Raw genomic sequence first — 23,996 nt, 5'->3', positions numbered from 1 at the left:
GAAGTAAAAGTAAAACGTATGGACAGTCTCCCAGATATTGCTGTTATAATTGGTCACAGAATATCATACTCTCCTTACTGGTGAATCAGTAATTAGAGATATTAATATTTTTTATGTTAAGGATAACCTGCAAAACATTGGCATTGTGGTGCCATCCATCTGATTGTGCCATAGGTTTACTTTGCAGCTTTTTCTCAAGTCTCTGTCTCAGATCTCCATTTTACTTCCCTGTCCTTGTCATTCTTCCCTACAAGAACTGAGTTAACATGGCTTTTCCCTTCCTGAAATTTCTACTTCTTGAAAATATGCCATGTAAGTTATGCCATTTACAGGAACTGTTTCAAATGTAGCAGTGGATCATTAAGAAGGACAGCTACAAGTATGTGTGTAGGGGAAGGGTACTAATGTAGAGAAAGGGTCAATGTCAGTAAAAGGTGAAGCAAAAGCATAGGGTCTATATCAGTATATTGAATGCTGAAAATGCAGAATGCAATTTTATCTAACTGAAATGTTCAAAATCAAAAAAGAGCGAACTGACAGAACATCAATTTCTTTCCCAGGGAAAGAAATCGGTGTTCCGTGCAAAAAAAAAAAAAAAAATTAAATACTTTAAACACTGACAGAAGTGGGGGGCTTCACCCCCCCACACCCCCCCTACTTAAATGGAATCACTACTAAATACCGAACACCCAAAATCCCGATGCTTAAAACACCAAGACCACATGCCCGAAACCCCACAATACCGAATATTTAAAACCGCGAAATTCAAAATCGCGAAAGTTACACAACCAAACAGCACACACACACACACACACACACACACACACACACACACACACACACACACACACACATACACACACCTTCCCCCCACAACCAAACAATGCATCCTACACTAGGCATAGGCAGGAGGGCAAGCCCCCCACACCCCCCATGTGGGGGGCAAGCCCCCCACACCCCCCTACTTTTTTATTCTGACTCCGAGATTGCACAGACACAAAGGACAAACTCACACCCACACATTACAGTCCCTCACACACACACCAGTCACAGCACACACTTACACACACTACACCCCTCACAAACACACTTACACACACATACTTACCTGAACCACAACACCAGAAGCGCTAATGCAAAATCCCTTAATATCGGGATTTTGCATTTCGCGCTTCTTGTCTTTCAGTAATGCGGGGTTTTGGTCATCTGGTCTCGTTGTTTTCAGCGTCGGGAGTTTGGGTGTTCGGTATTTCATAGTGATCCCACTTAAATATACCAACTCCGAGACCGCACCACAGTGGAGGAAATAGCAAACTCCGATGACGGCCCACTGATTTCTTCCCCTGGGAAAGAAATCGATGTTCCGTCAGTTCGCTCTTCTGAGATTTCGAAATTTCAGTTAGAATAAATTAACTTCGGCATTTTCAACATTCGAAATGCTGATAGGAATCCAAAGCATATACCACAGTGGGGGCTTTCATGTCACACATTATTGCTGGAATCTCTCGTAATAATCAGCAAATATGTAAAGAAACATACAACTTTGTGTCCAAGAAACTACAAAATATTGTCTGTTGCCTGGGTCCCAGTTTTTGTTTGAAATATGCAGAAACTCAAGATATGCACACATATGGCTGCTGTATTTACTTCATTCTGAAATTGCTTATATAATTTGAGGCCTGTTGTTGTAAGCTATGCATTTTTGCTCATGTGGTGAAGTGCAAATTGATGTTAGATCTTGGGTGCTTGAAAGAACTCCACTACTACTAACAGATGAAAGAACTCCACTACCACTAACATGGTCATATACCCCATCATGTTTCCCTGCCCAGCACTACAACTTGCATTCATTGCATATTATGACGTAGGTGGGTATACTGCAGTTGTTGGATGTTTAACATGCCCACCTTATAATTCATGTTGTAGCCTGTTTCCATTTCCTTTGTTTGTTTTTTTACTTAGCGCTCACATTTTCATTAGGACTTGTCTGTAAGCACATATATTTTCTGTCCACTGTATTACTGAATAATTTAATGTAACATTTTCTTAGCCATTGTCTGTTGGCCAAGTGTTCTACATGGTTCAGTGATTTACTTTCTGCTGTACAGCTTACAACTTCAGTGCAACAGTAAGTATCCCATGAGGTAACAAAGACTACATACAATATTGCATGCATTAGATGATGTGATACCAATGACATGTAGCTGATCTGATAGTGTCTGTAGTAGTACTCAGAAGCAATTGCTCTTGGTTCACATCCTTATGATAAATCCATGGTCAAAGGGCTAATGACTGTTACATGATTATTAGTGAAATAAAGTGAAATAAAGATTTTTTGGCATTCCAAGCTTTACTTTTCCTACTTGGTTCTGAATTTTTGAGTAAAGTGTGCATTCTTTCTTTCATTTTTAGCGGTGGGAACAGGGTCGTAACTTGAGGCGCATTCACTGCATTGCAAACATTGGTGCAGCCCTAAAATTTCTTGAAGGAAGACGGGTAAGTGTTAGTGTTTTCATAATGAAAATATGTTACTGTCTTTGTGCATGTCTAGCAAAATCTGTTAAGCAATTATTTTCATTGACTTTGGACATATCACACAACTCAATAGCCTGGCCATTTAACAACAGAGCATTGCAGAAAATGAGCTGCTGATGAGGTTCATCTTGCAACCCTGGGTTTGATTCCTTCATTATCCCATTCGCTTACCACATTGACATTTTTATAAAGCCTTTCTCGACTACATTAGACGCTTTAGAAACAATGCCTGACACTACATTGAGCTAATACATAGCAGTAGTACATACTCAGTCCCTGAAAACACAGCAAACATCCTAGAAGATAAATTTAGCTTAGACATTACCCCCTGTCTCATACAGACTTTTACCCACATGTCAATACATCTATGCTCACTCCACTGATCACCTCAGATCAAGCCCTAAGGGCAATGTCTAAAGTATAGAGCATTAGCTCTTTGTGTTCAGACGTGCCTGTTTGCTTTCTTGTCAGTATTAAGCACATTCCCCCATACTTGCTACTAAATCTGTTCACCCCCTTCTTTAAAACTGGCTTTGTAACCAAAGTATGGAGAGTAGCTGTGGTCATCCCTCTCCACAAGGGTGGACCCACCCTTATTTGTAAAGAAATGCAGCATGTCATAATGGATCTCATAAACAAAGATATCAACAGCTTAGCGTCCATGGACCCAAACCATTCTGGATTTGTAAAAAGATGATCTTGGATACTAAACTTAATAAATTTCTTTGAAAAAGTCACAGACACTTTGAATGGGAGCAAATGCATACACATCACATATCTTAACCTGGCAAAGCCTTTCAATACCATTCCACATTCTTGCATTATCAATATGCTAATCAAACTAAGTCTAAATGCTTATATAGCTCACTGGATAGCAAAATGGCTCACTGACTGAACCCAGTCAATTAAAAATGGTGGCACACTGCCAAAAGGATCACTGTTATAGAGGTCCCCTTGAGATCTGTACTATGGTCATTTCCGTTTGGTTAAAGCTGATGTTAAGGGTCTGTGGCTAACAAAGTTTGTAGATTATTGCAACTTGGAGCTATTATCATCTTTCCAGAGGGCTTTCAGATCCCCCAAGAGGACCTAAGATATAGAAATCTGTGGTGCCAGGAGATGGCCTACAGCTAAATTCTAAAAAAGTATAATATTGCCCTCCTTTGAGAAACCCATATAAATACCATATAAGCTGCACCTCACCAGAACTGATTTGTTTATTATATACCTGGGTACTTTTGTACACAATGAATTCTCCTTCAACCACCATATATCTACTATTGTTAAAAAGCTGTTCTTTCTTTACACAGCTGGTCATGAAAGATATATTTTCTTATCTAATAAAGTTATTATCCTTCTCTACTCCTCCTTCATTAGACCTGTAATGGAATATAAATCTCCCTTTGGTGTGTGCCTGGCCAACCACATTATCCAACTTCCAATGTTTTCTTCAGCAAGAGAATCAATGGCTTGATTTCATGAGCAACACAGACTGCTTTAAAGCATTATCTCTCTTTTTTATCACATAAATGCTCCTAAGGGGTGACTTCTGCTTTATATATAAGGCCTCAAATGACCTAGTCCTATGTGACCTCCCATGCATTCATTAAAATGTATCAAACCATGAACACCTATGCTCAACATCTTATTCTCCACTGCAGTATAAACAGAACCTGCTAGTTCAATACATACCTTTCATAAACAATTCCTGTCTTCTGGAACAGACATCCTCTTTATATGAAGCAAATTTGCTCCCTAACCTTCCTCAAACACAATATAGACAATATAGATGGGAGTTTGAAGGAAAGGAGTATGATGACACTGTCTTGAATGAGATCTTGGTTTATGTCAATGAAGAAAGGGAAGGTAAAGCCAGGCTGTATTGTGCTCCTAATCAGACACCCATCCCTTCGAATAAAGAAGTGAATGCTGGTGTGAGATACATCATACAATATAGTGTTAATACAAACAGAATTATTAATATAATTAAAAATAATTGGAGCATATTGATTGCTATGCCAGAGTCGAACAAGTTAATTGGTAAGACTCCTAGTTTTGCATTTAAATGATATTTGACGACCTTTATTAAATTCCATAAATATTAAAAATTTCAACCAAAACATGACACCAGTGATAATAACATCCATGAAAGGAAACATAAAATAACTATAAGGGCATCACACCCACTCACCCTTGATAAGCAGCATCCCCCACTTGCTCACTTATCCTTTGCACTAACAAGGCAGCGTTCCCCGCTTACCTTCAATTTATTGAATTACGCCACCATTCATATAAGCAGCTCAGCTTGCTTATTAACTTGTCCACCAGAGCAACCGCTCACTTTCCTTCCAAACTTATTGAAGTACACATCCATCAGCAGAGGGAGAACAGAAGAGGGCAAGTCTGCCCCTCTTCTCCACCTTCCCAAACTGAAATAACCACAAACCCCACTAATAAAAAAGGGGGAGAGGGGAGGGTAGCAAGTTCACGCCAAAATGTGACTCCTACCTCAGTTACACTTGATAAAACCCTCTTACCCCCTCCCTACCCTTACCTCATTTCCTCCTAAATATCCCTCCATCCCATTTAACCCTATCCTCCCCTTTTTCTCTTAATTCCTGCTAGCCTCTGTAACTGGCCCCATTTGAAGCTGTCCCAGTACAAAATGGTCTGTTCTAAACCTCATTTGTCCTGGTCCACTTCAGTAAACGCACAATACCGAATGACATTTGACAACCTTTATTAAATTCGGTAAATATGATAAATTTCAACCAAAACATGACACAGGGGATAATAACACCCATGGAAGAAGACATGAAATAACCATAAGGGCAGTGCAACTGCTCACTCTTGATAAGCAGCGTCGCCCACTTGCTCACTTATGCTTGCACTAACGAGGCAGCTTTCCTGCTCACCTTCAATTTATTGTATTACACCACCATCCATATAAGCAGCTCAGCTTGCTTATTAACTTATCCAACAGAGCAGCCACTCACTTTCCTTCCGAACTTATTGAATTGCACATCCATCACCAGAGGAGGAACAGAAGAGGGCAAGCCTGCCCCTCTTCCCCTCCCACCAGCGTGACCAGGCTGTTCCCCCTCTCTCTACCAAACTTTCATCATCTAGCCACCATTAGTGAATAAGGCCAAACATCATTCAGTGTACAATAATTACCAGGTAATTACCAGCCCCTGGCAATTACCTAATGATTACCAGGGCATGACCTGCCACTGGACCAGGAAAACTCAACCCCCAACCACCGAAACTAAATAAAAGCAATTGCATTCCACCCTTCACATAGCAACCTCCTTTAACCTGCCCAATGACATGTAGAAACAACCTGAAAACTTTCAAATACCATTTAACAGCCGCCTTGCTAACACCCACTACCCATTTTAAACAGTAAGGCACCTAAACCCCATGATAGCTTTAGCAATCTGACCCTTCTTAGCTCTATCAGTACCCTTGAATGCCCCCAGCAATATACCAGCTTGAAAATGCACTATGCCACCTGGTCAAAACAAAATTAGTGACATGCCAACTCCATCTAGAATATAGAAAATAAACCATACCCTTACTCTCCTTCAAGTTCGGTAAATCAAAGCCACACTTCCCATGCAAGAACATCCCATGTAGCTCACCACCTGAACCCACTTACTCAATGCAACCCACTAATCCCCTACCCCTGAAAGCTGCAACCCGACCTGAGGCAATCAGAAAAATAAATAAATAAAAATACAGTGTAAATTCACTCCTGAACAAGCAAAACAAACCATTATGTTGTAACTGTTCTGAATAAAATACATAATTCCATATGTGGCTGCCTTGCTGGAAGACCATGACTTCTTTTCACACCACTCCATCAAAAAGACATCAACCTTGACCCCCTCTTTTGGCTGTCAAAGCCACCTTCATTCAACCTACCAAGTAATGCCCAGTCAGCCCATCTCCATTTGCAACCTCCAAGGGATCTGTAAAAGAAAAAACTGTAAATACTTCATTGACATATAATCGCAACTTCTTAACGACAATATGCACTACTACTGGCATATCTCCTTCATCAACTTCTTAAAATGCATTTACTACCACATACAAAACACCATTGAGATTTAAGATGTGTTAACACAACTACCCGTAAGATTTCCTCCACCCCTCAAAGATTCACGACACAACTAACACCCATGTAAAAACAAACAAATGATTGCATTAAAAGGCCTGTTCTAGAAATAATATATCACTCTTTTCCCCACCAAGTAGTTCCCGACAACATTGTTAGCCATAATTAAGGCAAAGAAAAAACATCCATAGTCGTGCTATTATATCCTATCACCAACCTGAAGTGTAAATCCCCCCCCCCCACAGCTCTATCTGTATTTCTTTTGGACATGGGCAACACTCACCCATGTCCCTCTTAAATAAAAGCAACATGCAATGTACTCTGGATTAAGGAATCTTACTTACCTGAAGCTGTCTAGTTCTTCAAAACCTTAGAGCTATTAACCTAGTAACTACCCCCGCTCCTGAAATAGTGCCACTCCTCCCACCAGTAAGAACCCAAAACTACCTCTAAACAAATATCAAACCCTGCTATAACTTGCCCTCAACAAACCTTGTCCTCCCTTGGCCTTACACTACCCAGCTGCACCAACCTTGAAATGCCTTAATGAGTACAAAACAAACACTTGTTAACATACCATCTACCAGACATCAACCCAGCCTCCCCCAGCAGAATATCTTACCTCTAAATACAAGTGCATAATAACCATAAATAAAATGAATATAGATAAACTTACTTTTAAGGGCCCTAGCACCAGTAACCTAGTGACTTCCTATGCCTGTAATTACTCCGATTCCACCCCACCTGTAGAAACCCCCAGGCCCCCATAACAGATCCGCAACTCTTCTGTACCCAGCCCTCAACATATTCCTTTATTTGTCAATACACTACCCAAACCACACCAAGCTTGACATATCTTGCTAAACTGTGAATAAAATAAAATTCCCTGAGACCCCTTTGTACACAACTCCAACAAACAGAATGTCCAATCCCTCAACATCAACTAACTTAAGTATTTCCTGCAGGACAGCAACTGTTTACATTACACTCCCCAATCAAGAACATTTATGCACCATTCCATCGGTGACAACATCCAATGGTACCTGCACCATCACAGCCCTAGTCCTACCTTAACTTGACCCAAACATACCTCCTTACATAACCCCTTATGCACCACTCCGGCACCAAAATCCACAATCCCATTATACACTAGTCCAACCATCAAAATCCACATAAAGCATCCATTACCTTTGAAAGGCATTTAATCAAGGTGCTGACCACTGGTCACTCAGCACCTGCCCATATTTGGCCTTCCTGTGCACCTCGCATGCAGCAATGGCATCCATTGAACCGGCTCCAAACACCTCCAACTCTCCTTCCCTTCAGTCATCAATCACGCCCACTTGATTCTGCACCTCTGCAATCTGTAAAAGGAAAAACACAGATTAATCACCTTGCCTTAACAGAAGTAAAGATGGGAAACAAACCCCCTACCCTGTGTGTACAAGACAAACCAAACACTACGCCCACCCCTTACCACTTGCATTAACTAGATCTCCAATCTGAGAACTATATTCAGATATTTTGGTCTTACATAATAACTTAAATTGTTTACATCCATGGATTCACTTGGTCTATTTCCATTGTACTCTTTCTAGTTTAAACATGCTTGTTTTCTTATAGGTTTTCCATATTGTTATGCCATATTCAAGTTTGGGTCTAATGTAACTAACAATGACGTCATTGTTTTGATTTCCTAGACTTTACAAATCTTTTTATACAACCTATAGTGCTATAACTATCATTAACCAATTGGTTGATATGATTAGAAAACCAGGTCCTCAATGAGTCTACAATTTCAATTACTGTGTGCTGTATTAAATATTCACCTTTCAGCCTATGCCTACTAAATCGCATATGCTTAGTTTTGATGCATAAATCAGCATATTATTTTCCTGTGCCCAAATGGTCAATTTAGTCAAGTTATTTTGCAGACATGCCTTATCTGTAACACATGTAATTAGTTTACCCAATTTCAGGTCATCTGCATATAGACTGTAGAACACCTCAGATGAAAAAGTTAGGTCTGAAAGATACAATCTAAGCACGTAAGGGCCTAGGACAGAGCCCTGTGGGACACTCTGACTGTAACCAAGGATTTCACCTATCCAGTTGCTGTATGATACTTGCCATGCCCTATTGTAAGCCATGCAGCTATCCATCTTATTGAGAATACATCCATTCCTAGTTGTGCTGATTTATTAATCAGTGTTACGTGTATGACCCTGTAAAATGCTGAAGTTAACTCTATATAAATTACACCACTGCACACTTTCTGTAATCAAACAGATGCATCTCTGTTCCAGACTGCTGTTTGAATCAGAAAACTGTAGATTAATTTCTTAGTTTTAAGCATGCAAGATACTTGGCTCAGACTATTCACATTGTAATATTTTAATTATTGTAACAAAATATCAAGAAAGAGCCTTGAGTAAACATGCTACAATAACAGACAGCTTTGCTAAAAAAAAAATGCAGCACACAGTGTAGTCCACAAGCATAATTCTGGCAGCGTAAGCGTGATCTTAAGGTCTTATTAAGAGTTATGAACTGTGGAATATCAGTGACTATCACTGGAGAACCAAAGTAAGAAACATTTATTCATCTTAATTCATTCACATCAAAACTATTAGCACTGACTCCCTGAGAAAGCTTTTCCTGTTTCAAATCTTATTAAGACACTGATTACTTGGATTATCTGTTGAACTCTTCTGCCAATGATAATAAAATGCCAATAACCCACTATCCTTGCTCAAATCCAGTTATAACAAAACCCCCTCACCTTATTGCAGCCCCCTCCCCCATACTTTAAAGTTATCAGTTAAACATCCCCAACCCTGGCACACTAAAAGGCCCTGTCCAAACTGCTTTGCTTCACAAATCAAGCAAATGACATAGCACCATGCTAACCCATAAGCCATTACTTCACAGCAAGATAAGCAAGCAACGGTAATAACTGACTTTGCATCAGCCTGTCTTCCCTAACAGATCTGCAGTCTGAAACTGGACCTAAACTCAAATGCCTGCCATTACTCTACTTCTATCATTATCATTTTTATATATAGAGGGGGGAACATATATATTGCTTCCAGAATGTAAATCAGACCCTCACCCTTTCAGTATGCAACATGAATCTGCAAGAAGTAAAAGGAAGTGCAAATATTAAGAGGTGGATCGAACATACTGTATTACCGCTACACCACATGTACCTACTATTCGATAAATATTAAGCACAATGTTATGTATTGTGCTGCCTTATAACTAACTGCAACTATTTTGTTAGATGTTTTTGGCATTTATTTCCCTGTTGGTTTCCTTTACCCAACTGCAATGAGTCAAAGAGAGCCAGAAACCAATATGACATGGGAGAGGGCATACTCATTACCTTGTGACCTTAAATTGCTATCATCCCAAACTAATATCACCCAACCAGCTGAGCCTGAACTCAACTGAAAAGAGAGAAGGAGAACAAAATCAATAGGTAGATATAGCTATATAATCAATTACTCACCTCCACTAACTAACCAAAGCCTACCTGACACCAGTATACCTAGGTCATCTCAGACATGAACCTGCCATCTAGCAAGTTCATGCCAAAATGTGACTCCTACCTCAGTTACACTTGACAAAACCATCTAAGCCCCTCCCTACCCTTACCTAATTTCCTCCTAAACATACCTCCATCCCATTTAACCCTATCCTCCCCTTATTCTCTTAATTCCTGCTAGCCTATGTAACTGACCCCATTTGAAGATGTCCCAGGACAAAATGGTCTGTTCCAAACCTCATTTATAGAGAAATGAGTGTCAATAACTCTGAGCCTGTAGGAAGTAAAAGGAGTTACCTTTCCATGTTATAATTGAATTTTTTGTAAGTATTTGGAAACTGGCATTGTTTTTGAACATCCTCAAACTAAAAAGTTGTTTGAGTTGAAATGCTTCTCCACATGCAATACTGAAAATCTAGTCTAGTTAGCCATGTGTGTTTCCTGTAAGAGTTTCTATGTAGGCAAATGCAGTAGGACGTTTAAAGAAAGAATATCTGAAAATTTATCAGATATTAGAAGAAGTGTATTGACTAATTCTTTAGCTAAACATGTTAAAGATAGTGGTCCGGCAAACATCTTTAAATTTAGGGTGATAGAAATAATTTTCCCTAAAGTGAGAGGGGAGTGATATTTTGAATGCTACAGAGGTCGCAGAATATTGCTGGCTTTTAAGACTACAAGCCAACAGAGACCCTGGTTTGAATGCATCTGTTAGTTTCAAACCTGTTTTAAAAAGTCAGCAAATGAAATTGAAATGACTGCTTAACAGTTTTATGAATATTTTGAAGTTGTTATTAACTAGTATGTGTATGTTTTCATATACATGGTTCTGTCTCTTTAAGTCTTTAACTTTTATAAATTGCATAATAGGAAATGTTCTTCGTTGGCTATTAGGGTCATGTGCTGTGTGTAAAACCTCCATTTTAAACTTTTTTTTTTTTTTGCACTGATGAAGGGTTTTCCCCGAAAGCTTTGCAACCTTATCTTTTATTAAAGTAAAGTTTTAAGCTTGGAGTTGAAATCTGTTTTATTTTATTTTTTGTTTGTTTTAAAATTTAAATTTACCACAGGACTGGCCCTTCTATCCTCATGGGAAAGTAAGTAGTAGAACTTGTGATGGCTGGGCTATGAATGATCTATCTGAAAAGCAGCCTAGTAATAACCTTTGAACCTGTGAGCCTACCATTTGACTTTGTGTCATTTCACCAACCGTAACTCTTGAGTTGCCCTAGTAAAGAGGCATTTGTATCTAGTTAACAAATACATTTGCTTGAATATTCATTGGCATTACAGTTGTTGCATTGCTAAACTGTAAACTGCATAATAAGCATTGAGCTATTTACTAAAAAGTATAACAGTGAAATAGTTTACTTTAACTTGATTGTATAGACTCTTACAACCTTTAGTTTAGTAATCACTTCTCAAAAGTACATTTCACATGTCATACCCAACTGAACTTCTCTAGCAGTAAAGGAAAATTTTAAAAACTGCTTATTGCTTATGATTTCAGGCATTCAGTAGTATTATTGCTTACATGATTTTTGCTCAGAGAAGAAATAAGCTTAACTGTTATGAAAGGAAGTAAGGCAAAAATAATTCCAGATTTTACAGCAGAAACCATGGGATAGTTAATGTTTTATGCTCCACCATGTCAGCAAAAACAGTAAACACTACCTTGACATAAAATTGGCCCTCTGGGAATAGATCTGTTGCTATGTAAAGTACAATTAAAATGCAGAAAATATGTGCAGCTGTCTCTCCCTAAATTGCATCAATTCTTGTTTGGTAGATTTTTAATAAGGTTATTTACCATAGCCTAAAATCTTGTTCTTGTCCTTCCTAACCATAAAATGTTGCACACATTTTATTACCTACTGATCTGACAAGTCAACCATGTACATATAAAAAATATTTGTAAGAGCAATTTGCTTATTTCAGTGACCATTAGTAACTTTCATGTATGTCACAAAGCAATTCATGGTGAAGGAGGTTAGCAACATTAGAGTCCTCAAAGATGCTGGTCGTTTTCCTTACTGCTTGGATTTAATACAGGCAGCAGGGCTTTATTACAGATACGTTGCAGAAGTTTGAAGATTTTGAAGGATAATCATGGACTATTTCAAACAGTAAGAGAAAGTTGAGGGTTTAAAAGTTTTTGATATAGAGAAAAGCAAATAAAGTAGAATGGTGAAAGAAGGGAAGTACCTCCAAATGTTGCTTTTGCCAGCAATGTAGATAGATTAATGAAGGGCCTTATTATTTTTTTTTATCTGTTTATTTATTTGTTTATCTGACATTTGTTAGCCGGGTTAGTCCGACTGGGCAGATGCCATTTTTCGGTGGAAACCCAAGAAGAAAAGCTCCAATAGAATATTAATACTGTAATACTTAGTTTAACATTAGAGATATACAGTTTTATCCAATACATAGTCAGAAAAATAATTATACCAAACTTAGTACAAATAAGTAAAAGCAGAGATATGTCACAAATAATCAAGTTAAAAATCATTACAGGAGTAAGGCAAAACTTAGCCTAAGAAACAACAATACCATACAACTTAACAGTCAGCAAAGAACAGTGAAGTGAAATAAAATAGTAGATGTACAGTTCCTTACTGTTGCAAGGTGCCCTACTAGAGATAAAGTAAAAAGTCAGGAAAAAGAATTGCAGAGACAGAGAGGAGAATACCGTAAAGAGGAATGCCTGTAAGAGTTCAAACCTGAAGATAGACAAATTAATATATCTTACAGAACTATAGACTTATGATGAATAAACACTCCAGGACAGGAGTGACAGAGGCAGTTATTATGCATGGAAGAGATTGGAAGAGAGTGTGGAGGTGGAAGTTAAGCTGGATCAGTACAGGAGCAAGTCCATGTCTTTAGCAGATACTCTTTTAAAGCTTGTTTGAAACAGTCAGTGTTATGAATTGATCGAATGTAGAGGGACAGCTTGTCCCAAGCAGAGGTTCATAGGTTCATAGGTAGGTACTAGGCTATCTGCCCGAGGGCATTTATAAGCCTAGCCAGAGTGTGTCAGCTTTCACTGCCCCATTGATTAATTAAGTGATCCTCTGTCAAGCAGAGCCAATGAAATGATCCCAGGGGTGTATTTTCTGTTACCCATCCACTCGTCAAGGTTCCTCTTGAAGATTGTTAGTGAAGGGCTCTGCCTGATGTAATGGTAGAGGTGACTGATTATAACATAGTTTGCCAATGGATTTATTGGGTATGTAGATTTGAAGGAGGTGTTGGTCAGAGCTGCGAAGTTCACAGGTAGGAACACAGGGAATGATGAGATTTGCGAAAGTAGGACAGGCTAGTAGTTGGTGAAGGATGGAGTGAGCCAGGTGTAGGTGAGGTAGAAGGAGCTAATGGTGAAATTCTAGACAGTGGATTTTTTTTAGAGAAAGGCAGTGGTGTGAGTGAAAGAGAAGGCTGCTGGCAAATCTAGTTATTTTGTTGTATGTGAATTCAAGTTTAGTAGAACAATTCTTTTGAAGGTTAGTTAGGATTGGGGCAGCATATAGTAGGGTAAGAAGTAGATAGGCCTGAGCTAAAGAGAGTTTAGATTCTTGTGTCAGGAACATTTTGTTTAATAGAGTAGGCCTAGTTTTTGGTGGGTATTTTCGATGAAGTTATTGATGTGTAGGTCAAATTTAAGTTGATCATCGATGATAACCCCAAGTAGTTTAGTGTGGTGTTCAACCTTGATAGTAGTGTTGTTTAGTGAGGAGACTGTGAAGGTGGATTTGAGGTATTGGAGAGACTTAGGGAGGAAGAGGAGGAGTTTTGTTTTATTAGGGTTAAGTAAAAGTTGGTTGGTTGTGAGCCATTTTTCAACACAGTGCAGAGATTCTTGGGTGAGGGTGAGTAGCCTTAGGTACATTGTCAGAGGTGGAAATTACCGATTTGAACAGGGAGAAATGGAGAAGTTGCAGTGACCCATTTCACATCTTGTAGTCTATTTTAGAGTTGGAATGATTAAGGCAGGCAAATCTGGTAAGAAGAAGGTTGTGAGAGACAGCGTCAAAGGCTTTAGAGAAATGGAGGAATAGGCATGAGACTAATTTGTCATTGCCAAGAGATGTAGAGATAGTATGTGTAAATTATAGTAGTGCTGTGGTTGTGCTGTGATGAGGGCAAAAACTGTGTTGTGTAGGGGTGAGTATAGCAATAACCCATGCCTGGGTGTGGGTAATGCGGGATTTACCCACGGTTGGCGTGGTTTGGTCCCGAGGGTGAAGCCCGAGGGACCAAACAAAGACAACCGTAGGTAAATCCCGCATTACCCACACCCAGAAGTGGGTTATTGCTATTATACTATGACATTATTTAAGAAAAGAAATAATTACTTCCACAGCTGTCTGGTATCTGCGGCAGTTCTGATGTACTGCGCATGCCTACGCAGTACATCAGAGCTGTGGCCAAAAGCAACGGAGAAAGCAAGATCTCCATTGCTTTTTACTGTTTTGCTATGTTAAATGGGTTTAACATAGCGAGACAGCTTTAAAATAAGCAACGGAGATGTCCGTTGCTTATTTTAAAGCTGTCTCGCTATGTTAAACCCATTTAACATAGCGAAACACTAAAAAGCAACAGAGATGTTGCTTTCTCCGTTGCTTTTTTTTTTTTAAACCTGTCTTGCTATGTTAAATGCGTTTAACATAGCGAGACAGCTTTAAAATAAGCAACGGAGATCTCCGTTGCTTATTTTAAAGCTGTCTGGCTATGTTAAACCCATTTAACATAGCGAGACAGGTTTTAAAAAAAAGCAACGGAGAAAGCAAGATCTCCGTTGCTTTTTACATTATTAAGCTATGTTAAAGGAGTTTAACATAGCGAGACAGCTTTAAAAAAAGCAACGGAGATCTCTGTTGCTTTTTTTAAACCTGTGTCGCTATGTTAAACTCTTTTAACATAGCAAGACAGTGTTTTAAAAGAGACTTATACTAATGGAAAAAGTCCGGGCGACTGGACCTTTTTCCATTAGTATAAGTCGATTTACAACGTGCATGCTGGCCAATCAGCGTGCACGTTTTGGAATATTAATGGGGGGTCATGGTATAATAGATTTTTTTGAACAAGATGTGCAATGAGCTGTGTATGAATGCACTTTTTAAGAATCTTAGAAAGGGGAGACAGAAAAACAATGGGCCTGAAGTTAGAGGGGTAGGTGAAGTTTCCTCCTTTACATAAGGGAATAACAAAGAATTTCTTCCAGATATCAGGGACTATATTTTCCTGGATTGACATTGATTAGTATGAAGATGGGATATGCAATGGAAGAAGCTGTTAATTTAAGGTAGAGAGGTGGCAAGTTATCAGGAGAAGGGGAGCAGGTTTTAAGTTTACTGAGGAGTGATCTAATATAGGAAGTGGGGGTAGGTTTAAGAGAAAAGGAGGTTGTGTGGGAGGATGGGGAGGAGCGATCACTAAGAATATGTATGACTGAACACAGAAGTGATATTAGGAATAAAAAAGAAACAAATGCGCTATATAAACATACTATCCAACATCCCAATGCTCATTTTATGTTCATGATTATTGATAAAATCAAGGGGGACAGAAGTAACCAACAGGGTTGGCATACAATTCTGAACCACAAAGAACAATATTGGATTACCAACCTTGGGGGTCTATTTTCGCCGGGTCTGAATGATCATTTATGAACCACCTGGTAACCAGATGATTCACACTGATCATGTGGCTAACCTGGATCAGTTGGAGTAATATCAGGGTGATTGTGTTATCCAAATTTGTTTATTTGTCAAACTAAACATTGATAAGTTATATTTTTTCCTTGGAATTGGAGTGTATTCAGATGTCAACAATGTGTATTGATATGGGTATCTACAAATAGTCATAGATTGTACATTTTTGTGACTAACAATAATAATTCTGTAAAACACTAGGTATTTCACATAAAATACCCATGTCATGCAGAATTCAGCTTGGTGTATCGTAGAAAAATTTCTTAAACAATTTCATTAATGATTAGTCTGCTGATTGTATAATGTACTTTCACTAGTTATATTTGTTATCAAAGCTTGGATATTTATTTTCAGCAGAGATTAAGTTATATTTCATATATTAACAACTGTGGTTTATAATATTATATGTCCAGAACATGGATACAATGGACAGTATAGACTACAGCATTAGTTAGTACTAATAACAAAATTCGACTGCCACGAAGATGACACCACAAGATTCAAGTAAATCCAAAAAACTGGTCTTTATTGTAGAAAACCACACCAAAGTCACGTATCACAAGTGCTTTCGCTAGGATGTTCCTAGCTTTGTCAAGTTGTTAAGACATTCTGAAACATCAGCTTAAATAGCTGCTTGTGCTAATTAGACAATCATAATGCAATTAAAAGCTAAACAATTGCCATTCATTTAATTAAATAACCTACCCATAAAATGCATACAAATTATATACAAATTATCCTGACAATTCAAATGTATTACATAGGCATAGCTCCCTACAATTCAAAAACTTATCATTACATACCCTGTCTCATATTAAATTAAAACATTTTTTTATACTATGCACATTTTAAAATTTATATTACAACCAAATTAAAATAGAATATGGGTGTGCTACTACTTGCGCTTGTCAAAACCTTGCCAAAGTGCATGCTTACGAGTAAAAGTTCACAATGAACATACCAATGGTGTAATACCTTGGATAGAACAACCTTGTTACAATACAAGAGATCTAGTAATACTAAGACAGATTCTACTCTGAGGTTCGTGACCACTTATGGCAGAAATCAACATTTGGTTAGGGATGTTCTGAATTCAAACTGGAACATTCTTTTGGCACATGACAAGTTGAGAACACTATTGGGCCCCAGGTGCCAGGTATCATTCAGACAAGGTAAAACATTAGGGAATCTTTTTTCACACTATAAACATAAAGAAGGGGGAGGTGCAATATACCAACAAACTACCATAATGGGTGACAAGCTTCTAGGTACCTTCCCTTGTGGCCACTGTAGTTCTTGTTCACAGATTAGTACACTTAAGGAATTTACTAGTGCTAACACAAACCGTGTATATCAAATTAGGGTGTTTGGAAACTGCAGCAGTACATGGGTTATCTATTTAGCCACTTGTCGGTGCAAAGCATTTTATGTTGGTCAGACATCAAGATCACTAAGAATACGTATGACTGAACATAGAAGTGATATTAGGAATAAAAAAGAAACAAATGCGCTATATAAACATACTATCCAACATCCCAATGCTCATTGTATTTTCATGATTATTGATAAAATCAAGGGGGACAGAAGTAACCAACAGGGTTGGCATACAATTCTGAACCACAAAGAACAATATTGGATTACCAAACTTGGGGGTCTATTTTCGCCGGGTCTGAATGATCATTTATGAACCACCTGGTAACCAGCAGATTCACACTGATCATGTGGCTATCCTGGATCAGTTGGAGTAATATCAGGGTGATTGTGTTATCCAAATTTGTTTATTTGTCAAACTAAACATTGATAAGTTATATTTTTTCCATGGAATTGGAGTGTATTCAGATGTCAACAATGTGTATTGATATGGGTATCTACAAATAGTCATAGATTGTACATTTTTCTGACTAACAATAATAATTCTATAAAACACTAGGTATTTCACATAAAATACCCATGTCATGCAGAATTCAGCTTGGTGTATCATAGAAAAATTTCTTAAACAATTTCATTAATGATTAGTCTGCTGATTGTATAATGTACTTTCACTAGTTATATTTGTTATCAAAGCTTGGATATTTATTTTCAGCAGAGATTAAGTTATATTTCATATATTAACAACTGTGGTTTATAATATCATATGTCTAGAACATGGATACAATGGACAGTATAGACTACAGCATTAGTTAGTACTAATCTTTTGCAGTATGTTTTTTGGCTCTTATTATGATTTGTTTGTAGGTATGTTAGACCACTTATTAAAAAACCTTTTCGGTCTTCCCAACATTATGTAGCACATTACACAGTTATAAAACTGCTGTTTTTATTGCTTATTTATTAAGCACAGTAGCCCATTTAGGAAATATAATGTGCATTTGGATACTCCACCCACTAGGTTGAGCTATACCACTGTTTCCTTTCAATCAGGGATTACTATAAATACAGGTGAAATTTTTAATATATTAAAACTTTTGAAATCCATTGAGAAAGGCTGGATAGCCGAAACTGGTCTGGAATATGTTTATTCTTTAATAAAAGGAATAACAGAAAAATTGCTTTCGTGTTGGTGTCTACTATCATTTTTTTGCTGGTCGTTGGTGGTACAATATTAGGCCAAACCATACCTCTCAACCTGGAAACATCAAAAATCTGGACAAGGCCCATGTAAAATAGGTACAAATCTGCACGCTGATTAACGTAAAATTTGCATAAATAATTACACAATCCCGCCCACTCCAATGGAATTGTGGGATGCCAACTTTCAAATGCAAACTGAAGAACAGAGCCAAAATATAGCACCAAAGTCCCCTTGCAGCCATTGCAGTGTCCCATTACTTGGCTATTTCACCCCATTTACCATAAACACTAATGTGTGCATACTGCTTTACTTCTATAATGATTATCTGGATTTTATTTTTTTACATTTTATAGCACAATGCACAAACACTAACAGATATCTGCTAAACAAAGCAATACTGTCTCACAATGAAAATAGACTTGGCATTAAAACTTCTCTGCCCTTGAAACTCACATTCATTGAAACAGCATTAAAACCCACACCACATCCAAAAAAATGCATGTGGCCAGTGCTGGATAAATATTACCTTTGGGCTGTTTTCAAATCAGAGGCCCCTTGCACACAAAACAAGAAACATACATGTGTTCTTTGATACACCTTCCTGACTTTATTAAATTATATTCCTTGTATAATACAGCACACCTGTTAGACCTAAGTTAGAGCGCATTTTAAATTTATTGTTTAAACATTTTTCCAGTAGGCAATGAAACAAAAATGCATTAACCAATAATGACAAAACTGCCCTATTCAGAACATTCCCATCAGAAAAGTCTACTTCCACTGACAATTGCATTTCAAATTTATTGTTTGAACATTTTTTCCAGTAGGCAGTGAAGCAAAATACATGCACCAACAATGACAAAACTGTCCTATTCAGAACATTTCCATGATAACAGTCTACTTCCACACACAATTGCATTTTAAATTTATTGTTTGAACATTTTATATAATATATACATAATACATATATAAATACAAATACAGAATCAAAGTAGTGTAAGTCATAGGCATGTTGCACAGCTTCTTGCACTTATTTTCAATGGGGGGGGGGGGGCAAAAGGCCAGACACCAGGGAGTCGGGACACATTTTAATAATTTCTTGTATAATTTTGGAAAGTTACTTGCATGAAATGGTGTGTTACCACCATACATTTCACTGCCAACTCTTGAACCCAGAACCCTATGCCCTACAGTCAGAGCAACATACCACTAAGCTAAATCAGCAGTTTCCTGAAAGACATGTAGACAAACTTAAATGGCTATCATTTAGTGAATTCAGTTCTCACTTCTCACAATAGCTCTCAACCTCTTAGCACAAAAATACAGAACAAAGCCATAATGGGGGAATACAGCCCCAAAATAGAGACACATTTCAAATACTGATCTTATAAACTTAGAAAATTGCAAGAATAAAAGGTTTTGTTTTATTGCTCCTGAAAACCAGAGATTTAATGAGGAACAGAACAAAAATGTGAGGCATAAAATCACAAATGATGGTAGCTATTGAGTTTAGGCTCTTTTTATCTGCACCCAAGGTACAGGGTTTGAACCTGAGTACCTCTAGCCACCAGATGTATTCCGTTGGGGCATTTTCATACACACACACACACACACACACACACACACACACACACACACACACACACACCTTGTGCATTTGCTGACTTATCTACACTCCATGGCTCTGCAGTTAATTGTATATAATGCCAAAGACAGTACCTTCTGGCTCAGTCAGCTCTGCATAAAGAAATCCATGGTTCAGCTCTACAGTTAAATAAAGAAATCCGTGGCTCAGCTCTGGGGTTGAAGAGAATAAATCCTTCTGTGCCATCGATGACATCAGCTCCAAAAGCGCGAAAATCTAAAAAATTGATTGAAAAATTGGAAATAATGGGATGCCACTCGAGAATCGTGGCACCCCATTATTGGGACTCCAAAACTCGGTAAAAACCGAGTTATTGGAGAAAATTGAGAGGTCTGGCCCAAACCCCACTAGCAACCTTGTGTTTCTGCTAAACATTCCACTTATGCTGTGCTGCTGATGCCATAAGAAGGCTGAAGCATGCATGTCCACAGCTAGTGTGGTTTGGCTTTATTGGCTGAAATTGTCCATAATATACTTAAAAAGAAAAAAGTCATGGACAATTAGAATTGCCATACAGCTGAAGCACCTGATGTCCTTAAAGGGTCATTTGCATATATCCCATGTTGCCTCTAATACAATAAGTTTAAGGAATCACACAGTGGAAAGTCTAGCCATGCTAGATTTTTCTTTTGGTTTGTACTGATTGGTTTGTTTGTGTGACCTTTTTACTCATTGTTTTAGTTTGTTGTTTGGGATATTTTGCAGACACCCTAATGGTTATGGGTATCAGCTGGGTATGATGATCCTGTGTTTCTAAAGGTTAGCCACATTCCATGTATGCTGTGCTGATGATGCTGTACAAAGGTTGAAACATGCATGTCCTAACCTGGTAGAGTTTGGCTTTACTGGTCTGAGACTGGCTATTAATAGACTTAAAGAGAAAAAAGTCATGAGCATTCAAAATTGCCAAACAGCTGAAGCACCTGATGTCCTTAAAGGGTCATTTGCATGTATCTCATATTGCGTCTAATATGAGAGGTTTAAGGAATCACACAGTGGAAAGTCTAGCCTTGCTAGATTTTTATTTTTGTTTGTAGTAACCTCGAAGTAGTATGAAGCACTAAAGTCTAGCATTATCGACCGACTACAAATGTTGATGAATTACAGGGGACAGGGCACATACAAGAGGCAATCTCAGGAACAGTCTGTAAAATTTGTAACACTTGTGAGGAATGGTGGTGTGTGTGTGTGTGTGTGTGTGTGTGTGTGTGTGTGTGTGTGTGTGTGTGTGTGTGTGTGTGTGTGTGTGTTGTGTGTGTGGAGGCAGGGGTGGTGACCTATACCTGGACTGTGCCGAGGCTTTGGTTCAAAGCTGGGGTAGCACTTGACAACACTGGGGAGAAGTTTTAAGCTATTACTTCCACTCAAATAAAAGTTAGCAGAGCAACAGGCCTGTCATCACATGCACTTACAGAACAATTAGAAGAATGAAACTATTGTCTAGCATTATTGCCTGACTGTAAGGATCAGTGATTTATGATGGGATGTACAAAAATAAGAGGATACATCAGAGACATTCAGTCAACTTACAGACAGATAAGAGATATGTCAGAGTGTGTGCATATGTGTGTGCCTGCGTGTGCATGAACGTGTGTGTGTGTGTGTGTGTGTGTGTGTGTGTGTGTGTGTGTGTGTGCGTGTGTGTGTGTGTGTGTGTTTGTGTGTGACCGTTTAACTGCGTGAATGTTCGCAGAGGTGGAGGCTCATTAGAGAATAGGTAGGGTAGGTACCTACTTCTCTGTGCATAGGTGAATGGGTGAGTGTGTGTGTGAAGAGTGCAATCAGGTGGGGGGCTGTGTGTGTGTGTGTGTGTGTGTGTGTGTGTGTGTGTGTGTGTGTGTGTGTGTGTGTGTGTGTGTGTGTGTGTGACTGTGTATCTGTCAGGGTGTTTGCAGAGGTGGAGGCTCATTAGGGAATAGCTAGGGTAGGTGCATGCTTTTGTGTGTATAGGTGAATAGGTAGTGTGACTTTGAAGAATGCGATCATGTGATCATGTGGGGAGCTCTGTGTGTGTGTGTGTGTGTGTGTGTGTGTGTGTGTGTGTGTGTGTGTGTGTGTGTGTGTGTGTGTATGCATGTGTCCATTTTGTGATAGTGTGAATCTGGGAGCCTGTGCCCAGGCATTGCATGGGCTGTCAATGGTGACTTGTGCAGGAAAGATATAATTTTCACTGGCTGTAATTACCAGAGATTCAGAGATGTTCAAGTTGGCCAATAATGAGGTATTTCCTCACTGTGGTTAATGTCTCTGAATCACATTTTCCACAATCATGGAAACAGTCCCTTTTGGCTACAGCTGTTACTATTCATGGTGGGGTGCTTTCTGAATCACAGGGTATATGTTGTACTTCAGCCATGTTCTTAGTCCTAACCGTTCATGTATAGTGCTTTAATTCATTTTCTACTGGCATTATGCTACTTGTAAGTTATTTTTTTCTTTATTTGAGTTACTGCTAATGCTAAAATGCATTGTAATTAATGACATGTATTTGACCCCACTTTGTCTGTCATTTGCACATTTGTCTCATGTTCTGCCTGAAAACAGTCATCGTACCATTTCACTTTCCTGATTAGGAAACAAATAAATAAACAAAAAGTAAAGCTCATTTATGTCTTATAGAGCTATAACAGGTGCTAGATGAATGGTACAAGACCAGCACTACAAATGATAAATTACACAATCGATTAGACTTAAAGTTAAGTTACAACAATGCCATGAATGCATATGATCAATCAAAATGTTTTATGTCTTTTGCTTAATTTGGAGTACAGGGTATTTTCATATATGGAAAGAATAGGTTAGTAGGCATTAACTGTTAATAACTGTTTTGATGGTCTCACTCTTAGACATTGATAATCAGTAGGCATGTCATTTAGGACATAGCCTGCAAGAGTTTTGCAGAAGTCACAACTCTGTTTTTATCATAGTTAGCTTTGAATTACCTTGATTCGTAACATTAATATGCATAAACCAAATCCTTTTATAGATGGATGCTTCTGATAAGTTTATAGTTTCAGCTGGTTATGGCTAGATTGTAAGCAGAGAAGAGAGCAAACATGTTTATTAGGCCCCAAAGTAAGCAGTTTTAAAGATGTTGAAAGGAATAAGACTGGTTACAGAGCTATGGAAATGGAGCCACGGTGGTGCAGCGGTTAGCGTTGTCACCTCACAGCAAGAGGTTCTCCCATTTGATTCTGTGTGGAGTCTGCATGTCCTCCCCGCGGTCGAGTAACGTTAAAGACATGCAGGTAGGTGCGAGTGTGAATGGGCGTGCCTTCACTGAAGGTTGGGCATCGGGCTGGCAACTCTGCACCGTAACACTCCACTGCCAATCATGAGTGGACCAGAGTTCCGCTGTGGCGACCCCTGACCGAGAAAAGCCAAAAGTCTACAGAGCTATGGAAATGGGTTTATTTTATGATATCGAACTTTTAAAAGTTCGAACGTCATATACCATATGATCGAACTTTTAAAAGTTCAAACGTTTCAATGGAGATCTCCATACAATATGGAATGGGAAGTTTTCCCTTTCCTGCACTGTAGTGTGATCTTGGAGTTGGTATATTTAAAGAGGGGAGTGTGGGAGGTACAGGGTGGCTTGCCCACCTGCTTAAAACGTTCAGGTAGGTTTTTTCTGTGGTCTATTTTTTTTATTAGATTTTCGAACTTTTAAAAGTTTGATCATATGGTGTCGACCATACGACGTTCGAACTTTTAAAAGTTCTATAACGTAATATAGACCCATAGAAATACATGACAACATGCAGGAAGGTACAGACCAGTGTGTTCATATCTGTATATCTGTTCATTTTAACAGATACACACCTGTTAATGGCCTATGATTGAAGAAGTACATTATGACA

The 23,996-nt window shown here is 38.5% G+C and overlaps 1 protein-coding gene across 1 annotated transcript in view; it reads left to right on the top strand.

Annotated features, from left to right (window-relative positions):
- LOC122793396 (nesprin-1-like) overlaps positions 1-23,996 on the top strand; it is an 876,647-nt gene that overhangs the window by 47,782 nt on the left and 804,869 nt on the right. The window contains exon 3 of the mRNA XM_044061803.1: positions 2,413-2,496. Coding sequence (XP_043917738.1) covers positions 2,413-2,496 — 84 coding nt within the window. The remainder of the gene's footprint in view (positions 1-2,412; positions 2,497-23,996) is intronic.

Source organism: Protopterus annectens, chromosome 1.part0, assembly GCF_019279795.1.
Source record: "Protopterus annectens isolate FY-2018-M chromosome 1.part0, PAN1.0, whole genome shotgun sequence".
NCBI lineage: Eukaryota > Metazoa > Chordata > Ceratodontiformes > Protopteridae > Protopterus > Protopterus annectens.
The sequence above is the reverse complement of the archived record's forward strand: the minus strand, read 5'-3'. Positions and strand labels throughout refer to the sequence as shown.